The sequence below is a fragment of the Chelon labrosus genome (genome assembly GCF_963514085.1).
Source record: "Chelon labrosus genome assembly, chromosome: 5".
NCBI classification, from domain to species: Eukaryota; Metazoa; Chordata; class Actinopteri; order Mugiliformes; family Mugilidae; genus Chelon; species Chelon labrosus.
This window is the reverse complement of record NC_140341.1, coordinates 21,026,558-21,035,730: the sequence shown is the minus strand read 5'-3', so window position 1 is coordinate 21,035,730 and position 9,173 is coordinate 21,026,558. Positions and strand designations below refer to the sequence as shown.

At 41.9% G+C, this 9,173-nt stretch overlaps 1 protein-coding gene across 1 annotated transcript; it reads right to left on the bottom strand.

Moving 5' to 3' along the window:
- Positions 1-1,022: 1,022 nt before the first annotated feature.
- septin10 (septin 10) lies at positions 1,023-8,905 on the bottom strand. The gene is made up of 10 exons (XM_084544173.1): positions 8,480-8,905; positions 7,383-7,497; positions 6,668-6,863; positions 6,313-6,499; positions 4,079-4,240; positions 3,846-3,942; positions 3,283-3,451; positions 3,064-3,196; positions 2,288-2,466; positions 1,023-1,997 (listed from the first exon to the last, which is right to left on the bottom strand). Exons 1-10 carry the CDS (start codon positions 8,507-8,509, stop codon positions 1,982-1,984), a joined length of 1,284 nt encoding a protein of 427 aa, XP_084400299.1. The 5' UTR covers positions 8,510-8,905; the 3' UTR covers positions 1,023-1,981.
- Positions 8,906-9,173: the final 268 nt, after the last annotated feature.

Below are 9,173 nucleotides of genomic sequence, written 5' to 3'. Positions count from 1 at the left end.
GGGGGCACGATGGATTCAATCAAGTATCAGGAAAGCCTGGGAGAAAATGTCATGCCGTCTGTGAGGAAGCTGAAGCTTGGGCGTCACTGGACCTTCCAGCGGGACCTTAAATTCCACCAAGGCTTGGTTTTGGAAGAAGCGCTGTGAGTGGCCATCACAGTCGCCTGACTCAAACCCCACTGAAAATCTCTGGGATTTGAAAAAGGCAGTTGCAGCACGCAAACCCAAGAATATCAGTGAGCTGGAGGCCTTTGCCCATGAGGAATGGGCTAATATTCCCCAGGAACGCTGCCTGAAGCTGGTGTCTGGCTGTGAATCACGTTTGCAGCAGGTTATAACAGCTAAAGGGTGCTCCACTAAGTACTGAAGATACTGGTCATGAAGGGGATGAATATTTTTGAGAGTGCGGTAGTTATTAGAAGTGGCATTTGGTGTTGAATTTGGAGAAACCACTTGTAATGTTTATGTTGAGCTATTTAAATTGTTTTGTTCATTGCAAAAAGCTGCTAGTTTGTACATTTTTCAAAGGGGGTTGAAAATTTGATTGAACTGTCTGATGTTCTGCTGGGAAGCTTTTGGACCTGGCATTCATGTGTTAGTTACTTAGACATGTACCCCCCACCTAGACCAGACCTGGCACCCCCACCCCATAGCAATGACACTCCTTGTTGGCAGCAGCCATCCCCACTCAGGTGAAAACGACACTCGCCACCTGCACTTGTGTTACATACTCTAGTAACACTCCATGTGACGGTTAAATCAATAATGAACCTTGAGTGAAAAGAAGCAGAAACCCTTCAAGTGTAAAGTTTTGGATCACTTCTTTGCTGCATTTGCCAGATGAGAAAAGCAGTGACACCTGAACATTGAACACGATGTTATTCTTTTGTATAAAACATGGTGGTTGATATGGTGCAGAATGAATGTGATTAACCAGACTTCTCATGTCCCAACTGGATGGAGAACAGGGGACGTGCACCTGTTCTCTGTGCATGAGATTAAAAACAGACCGACACAGCATATCATGACAAAAATACAAAGATTTATTTAGAAAGGAGGAAAACACAAAGAATAATACTGCTTATTCTTTAAATACAAGTGTCTTAGACCAGCCTTTCTCCAGTAGGCATCGGTGTGTTTCCCTGGATGTGGGTGCTGTATTTCTAATAAGGCACAAACATCTTTAAGCACTAGTGTAAATACAAGCGTCAGTAACCGTGAGTAACAGTTGGTGTATGCACTTCACCAGAGTGTTGTGGTTGGCTTTAGACATTTACAGTACAGAGAGAATAGGAGATCTGTACTTTTAGTGTCTTTGTATATTAAAAAGAAAATAAAAAGCTCCCAAGAAGTTAATTCCGCATTCAATGCCATTTGCATGAGCTCTGATGGGCGTGTGGAAACATCACAAAGTGAAACGGTATAAAAAGGGCTTAGTAAAGAATAACGTGTTTGGTGCATTAAAACACCAAGGGTGCTCTTATCATACACTAAACACATGGCGTCCAAATACAAGATAAGTGAAGAAGTCCCTTACACAGTGTTGCCTGTACCTATGCAAGCGCTTTGATCTGTCAACAGCTTCTAGAGGCGGAGGCTGTGTGAGGATCAACACACTGAGGCCTCCCTCAGACTGGCAAAAGCTAATAAGGAAGGTATGAAGGTTTATATAAAAAGAAAAGGATAAATAAATCATTACACAAACAGGTATAAAACCTACAAAGGAGATAATACCATTGAAGAAAGTGTACACAGGATTCTCAGGTACAGTCGATAAACTTTGGCACAAAAACAAACTCACGCTGTCTCTCCCTCTCTCTCTCTCTCTCTCACACACACACACACGCACACACACTGCTGGTTTGTGTGGGGTTTTCCTCGTTAGTGTTTGAGACTGGCCAAAAAAGGCTGGAAAAGGATGTGGATAGAATGTCACTGGTTATACTGGGCGTAGTGGAGAGTACTTCAGATCCAAGGGTCTTCACATGAAGCCAGAACTGAAAGACAACAAGAGAGAGATTTCAATGACAATGTGTCTGGATGCAGATTAAATGTCAACTTAAAGCAACGCCCTGTGAGGCTCTGGGCCTTCGTCGTCAGTCTGGATGCTCGTCTACACAAATCTGAAATGTTAGAAGGTGGTGGTGAGACTTTATGCGCATCTTAAAACAGCAAATCACTGATGACTCATCCATTTCGCCGCCCCTGCCAGCGACACGTGCAATTTTAAGGACGCTGAGTATTTCCCGAACATACACCAGCATCAGTGTTCAGATATGCTCCTTACTTCTTACGGTCCTTGTCCTTCTTGCCGTTGGCGGTGAGGCTCTGGGCCTGCAGGAGCTGAGCGGCGGCCCGTCTCTTGCTGAAGGAGCTCTGGTCGTCGTCCAGAAGCCGCTTCTTTTCCTCCAGAGACGCTTTCTCGTCTGCGTGGAGGCGCTTCAGCTGCTCAAAGCGGCCTTGCAGCTGGAACGGATACAGTAGAGGACTCACATTAGTTACCCAGCACAGGAGAGTTTTATTTTCTCACTAAAACTGTGTGATACTGTAGAGAAGAAATCAAGCATTAACTTCTTCCCACATTTGTAATAAATAGCTATTAGTGATGTGCAGACTATGGTTTTATCCATGGGTTAGACAGGATGGGTCATAAAAATGGGACTGATCTTTAAAATGTGAACTGTTGTCTGGTGCAACATTCATACTAGTGGAAATAGTGGAGATTGTGGAAATAGTTGTCGCCAATTTTCATTTTAGAAAGGAGATAAAGTTTTAAGATTAAGTGCTTCAAATAAATTGTTGTTTTCTTTATCTTCATGCCAGCCTACCTCAGGGTAAAGTTACCACATCATCACGATTAGACAAATCTCATTGAGAAATAATTGGGTGCGTGCCTCCAAATCGTTTTTTTTTTTTTTTTTTAGGTGGGTGGATGATTCATGCAGATCCGGATGGCGTCAGAACCCATCCTCGCATCGCTAATAGCCATTTTAATTTCTGTGGCTGATGCAAGATTTCAACAACGGAAGAAATTCTATTGAAATGAGGAGTTTGTCTGTTTACATCTCTCTCAGCCTCCTTCAGCTCAGCTTCCTTCTCCTTCACCCTCTGCACAAACATCTGCCTCATCTCATCCTCTCTCCTCTGCAGCTCCACCAGGAACTCCTGACGCTTGGCCTCGTACGTCTGCTGCAAACTGTAAACACGCACAGTCAAGCCATTAGTCGCGTCGCCCAGTTGTACCATTTGCGCGGACGTTTCGCAGATGTGCGGCCAGCTGACCTGACAGGCTTGCACTCGGGGTCCGTGTCTTTGAAGCCCATCTCCTCCAGCTTGCAGCGTCTGTACAGCTCGTAGTGGCGAGTGTGCGTCTGCTCCCGGAGGTCCTCCATGTTCACACAGATCAGCATCTCCCTCAGCTTCACGAAGTCGCAGTGGTTCTCGTTCTCCACTGACGCACACATCAGCACACATTAGACAAACTACAGGGGCTTTTCAAAAAGCATTTCAACTGTGAAACTGAAAGTCACCGGAGCAAAAAACTAAGATTAGGCTGGTTTCAAGGCAGTTTTTGTTCTCATTTCTAGATGGGGAAAAGTGTGAGAATTCTTTCAAGCGGATTAAACTGTCAATGTAACACTACTATTAACAGAAATATCTTTGGCAATACTGGATACATTTTATAAAGTGATATACAAACACAGCCTGGAAGCCAGCCTAAAGTTTAACCGCCCACAAAATTTTAGAGGGTAAATTATAGTCTGGAGTCGCACAGTTCGGAAATAAATGATTAAATTGTGCCCACTGAAGATATGCAAATACAAACACACAATAATCCATCCTACCTTGCACTACGCCCCATGGGTACTGGCGAGCTTTCACCATCTTATTTCCAACTGAGACCTCCTCTGTGCTGCCTACCACAGCAAACGGCAAATGGCCCTACAAAAACAAAAGTGTGCATGAATACGTGGAAAACAAACTGCATGCAGAGACACGACACAACCGAACACAATCTCGACCTTTAGACGCTGATGAAAAGATTAAGAGAGGAGTGTGTGTGTGTGTGTCTCCTTACGTTCATAGTCGTGTTGACTTTGGCCACAGTCTCATCGTCCAGGGGGAACTGGTAGATCTGGACACCATTGCTGACCAGCTCACTCATGATTTTGATCTTGAACTTGTGCAGCTCGCTCTTGCTGATGGTGTCGGCTTTGGCGATCACCGGGATGATGTTCACCTACAGGAAGATGTGATGGGATTCATTTTACCATGATAAACAGCTGTCATTATTCAATGCAAATGCAGGCTTTTAAATAAAATAGCATAGTTTTTGATGTACATAAAAAATAAAAAATAAACATTTTATTAACTAAGAAATCATCTGGAGTATTTTTCATCTCAGGTCTGATCAGTCACATGTTCGCATCAGCCTTCAACTCTGTCAACAAACTGTGTTCCCTGCACAAAATGATGAGACACTTTCAGTAAAGAATGCCAAGTAGCACCAGGATCATTATAAATGACTCACTCCACTTAAAAAGATGGAACAGCAGAGAGAACGAAGGCAGGGAAGCTACTAGAATTCCTCCCATGTTAGAGGAAAAATATTTTTAAATTACATATTATGTCTTCATATAGTCATAGTAGCAATAGTTAAAAAAAACTGATGACTTCAAGATCTAATCCAGATGACTGCAGAGACTTTGGTGTGGTAGAAATATGCATTTATTTTTGTATCAAACACTTCCTTCAGGACAACATTTATGAGGCTAACTTCTCCAAACGGAGCACGTCCCATTGGCTGTGGCCTTCAGTAATCAAGCTATCAAATTTCATGTCTTAGGTCAGGAATCTACATGTAAAACAATTGAAAACCTCCAGTCTGTATATAAAAAAGCAGCATTTAACAAAAAACAAACCGTATTTGTTTATATTTCTTTATCTGAAGTCCTCCCTTTCGATAAGCCTTATATAAACCATGTTTTCTGGTGTTATTTCTGGCCCAGCAGTTCAATCTGCTGTCCAAGCCACCCCACATTCCTGCCTGTCTGTCATCCTGTCGTACCAAAGAGAGGCTTGGAATGAGTTGTTGTCACCGGGCAAGCTTCTGGGCCAGACCACACACTCGTATACGCATACAGAACACACACTGATCCCAGCAGAGAAAACAAAACAATGCTAGGAGATCTGTTCCAACAGCTGTCCGAGTGAGTGACTGTCTATCCGTCACTGCTGCCCGTTCAACAATTGGCTCTTTCTGTGTGTATCTGTACAGTGACACAAAAGGACAACTCAAGTGTGTGTGTGCGTGAGGTGATTACAGCATTCCACTGCTTTTTCTGGTCCTTTCAGACGCAAATCCAGGGTTACTGACACTCCGCAGCAGTGAAACCGCGCAAGAAAAACACAAAGTCACAACACACAGAGAGCATGGGAAAGTTTCTGACCATTTCAAGGGAAATGGAAGGGGGTTCAGTTAGCTGGATGGTGAACTTCTCCCAACAGCCAGACATAAAAACAACCACAACATAGTCCCTTACACAGAACCTCACACTGTCTCTCACACATATATCAACTTGCTTTCAAGTAGTGGTCACGTCAGCTTCCACAGAAAATGCTGCTTCCAAACTAAAAAAGACCACTGAAAAAAGCAAAGTCTTCCAGTAATCGCTTCCAAGTATGGCATTTATTTTCAGAAAATGGTGAAGCATCACAAATTTCTTTTTCCCCTAATTCCTTTAGAGAAGACAAGATCAGCAATTTTGGCAGCTCTGTCATTTTACAGCTTGTTAAGCTGCCCCCCCCTCCCCCCCCAGTTAACCAAGTCCAAGTGCAAGTTGCAAAACCAGGATGTTGTTGTTAGCAATACCAGTGGACAACAATGCACTTTGTGGTATTTTGCACATAGAAACCGTGTGAATAAATGTTCACCGATTGAAGCTGGGCAGCACTTTGTGTATGACTGATGTAATGACACACAAATAGACAAAAGAACACCTTTCATAACTGCAGAGCACTGTTGGTTTCCAAGGACAGAGTTGGTGAGATTCTTTTGACTTTCAGACAGAAACCTAGCTGAAATTCCAACCGGTTAAAACCATCATTAATTCAGCCTTCACTCCAGTTAAAAGGCTTTTGCAATCTCTTCCAAAAAGACCTATTGCAATTACTATGTGAGACAACTTCAGTCGAATGAACTCAAATGTAAAACTGCCTGATTCCCTTGAATATTCCCTGTATATTCCTGTCTGGGACATACATGTTGTATGGCACCTTCAACACAACTGAACACTGCGGTCCTTCTCCTACCTTGCTGTCTAGTTTCTTCATGGTGACCAGGTCCAGGGATTTAAGAGAATGGCCAGAGGGTGAGATGAAGTAAAGGCAGGCATGGACTCGTGAGTCATGGTAGTTGTGAAGAGAGCGCTTGATTTTTAGCTCCTCCTGCAGATAACTCTCAAACTGCCTGTCAATGTAGTCCACCACTGGCTGATAGCTACGGGAGAAAAACATGATGATGATCACAGAATAGTTTAAAAAGCCAGTAAATACAACTAAAAAGACATTTACCGTAACGCTTATTCATAATAACATTCATTACGCAGACTCTCAGTTAAAAGTCAGTCAGATATCTTATACACGCTCACACATCTCTTAGTCTCACCTCTCTTGTTTGTTCATTTGGTCTCCAAAGCCAACGGTGTTGACCACGGTGAGACGCAGTCTGACGTTACTCTCCTGCAGGTCGTAGGTTTGAGCCCGCAGCTTCACCTGAGGTTCAAAGTGGGACGACTCGAAGTTCTCAAAGTTGGTATTAAAAAGAGTGTCCATTAGTGTAGACTTCCCAATGCCGGTCTCACCTAGAGCACAAAAGTTTAAGAGGCAAGTTTGAGTAACTGAACTCGTAGAAGATACAGAGATCCAACTGTAGTGTGATCATTAACATGCCAGATACATCCAGTATTTCTGAAAGTAACTTTAAGTAACATCAAGTAAGTATGACAAGATGAGAAGACTGGATTCTTCTTATCACTCAAGTGTTAATATACACAATAAACACAGTACAATAGTACTACAAACCACAGCCTCCAAAATGAAAACACAACTGAGTCAATAGCTCTCTCTCGGTTATTTTATATAAATGCTGAATACAACAACCTTCGTAAATCTAAGATTTAGAGCAGGACTGTTGTATTAGAATGCACTCATTTCCACTAGTATACCTAGAGAACTGGAAAGTGTGTGTAACTTCTTGTCTACAAGAGCCAACAAGTAAAATTTACTTAAGGTATTAAGTCCTGACACTGTGGTCCGAAATGCAAAGGAGATCGTCATCCTCAGTGGTTAAAGTAAAGGTGTGTGTGTTTGTGACAAGGTACCGATGCAGAGGATATTGAAGCAGAAGCCCTGGCAGATGGATTTGTTGACGAGCTGATCTGGAAGGCTGTCAAAACCCACATGGCCGGCTAGAGACAGAGGCCGGACTCCTTTATTCTGTGGGAATGAATGGCGCACACACAGACAGTTCATACATGTTTTAATAATGCACTCATTATTAGTAACACACAGCAAACGGCCAAGACTCCAATTCAACAGCCAAGTCTTACTTTAATTCAGTAAAAATGTATTTGCTTTGTCAGTTTAGACTACTGAATTGACAACTGGCTCTTGCCATGTTGTATAAAAGGTCTAAATGTCTGTATTGGGGACAGTGACACACAAATATGATGAGATATGATATATTAGTATGTTTCTCCCAACATGTGTGGACTACACAAAGTTTAGAGTCTAATGAATGTTTCACATCCTATCATCTTCCTCTGACTTGACCTCATCTGAACTATTCAAATACTCAGATCTAGTTATGGTTTGGGGGTAAGATTGCAGAGGTAAAGGGAAATCCTCATGATATGGAATCAGCTTTTAATAGCTGTACTCTCTAAACAAAAACAAATGTTTATTGCTGCACAACTGACTTGGTTGGGTGTGAACCAAAGCCAAATTTCATTCAGAAATGTAGCCAAAAGCTTCCCTTAATAGCTAAATGGGTGTGTGAACTTAATGGCTAGGATTGCCCACATAACTTTGCGATGCGTGTGCTAGTGACTGTGGTATGTGAGTGTTTAGGTGTGAAGCAATTCATACTATTCAGTATAAGACAGCTAGTGTTGTGTTAGCATGCTAGCACCCTCCGTACTTTGGTGAAAGATGCAACAATGAATAGCTTTTTAAAAACAAGTTAAACACTGAAGATGACCGCTTGGTGCCCTGGAGATATGTCAACGTGAATGGCAAATATGTTGTTTCCAGTTCTAGAGAGTAGTACCATTTAAACTGACATGTTTTCAGTAACTTTAAAGACTGAAAGAAGTTGTCGGGTTAGCAGAAGCTAACTTAATGATAGCCCTGGACACTCCCTTCTCAACTCTCAAGAACACTGTCAATTGTCAGTCACAGAAGAGAAAAAAATACTAACCGGCTGCCGAGCAACGTCCGAAGAAGCCATAGTTTTAGACAGAATTTAATTTACTAAATACGTTCACAAATAATAAAACTAAACTGACAAAGAGCAACTTCTTTTTTTAGAATCTTGGTCAGTACCGCCTCACAGCGTTCACCGTCGACAACTGGACAGATTAGTCCACTCAAAACAATGTAGGGATGAGGCGACAGGAAAAAAAATACGGTTCTATATATTATGGTTACTGTCACGGGAATTCAAATAAATTTATTTACTTTGTGCATATCGTACACATTAAATCTTCAAGACATTGTCGCAAAACGATAATAATTTAGTGTTTCAACAAAACCCTTCCCCCTATCTTTGTAGGATGGTACAGCGCAACTTAATTTTCCCTGTCGCTCCCATTGCTTGTGTTATGTTAAGGATTAAAGGAAAAACGATAAAGTTGAATTCGGGGTAACTAAACAGCTGCTCTTGATGTTGATACTTAATCTCAGGCATGATTTTCACCTCAGAAATTTCACAAAATTATCTTAAAGAAGTTTTATGGACCGCAGTATGTGGTATTGACCATAGACAGATTATGATTACTCTGGAATTTATTGTATATTATTTAATCTATATCAATTCGTTAATTGTTTGATGCATACACGGAATAGATTTCTACTTCATTTTCCGGTTTAGTGACTTAGTCGACACATGAAGG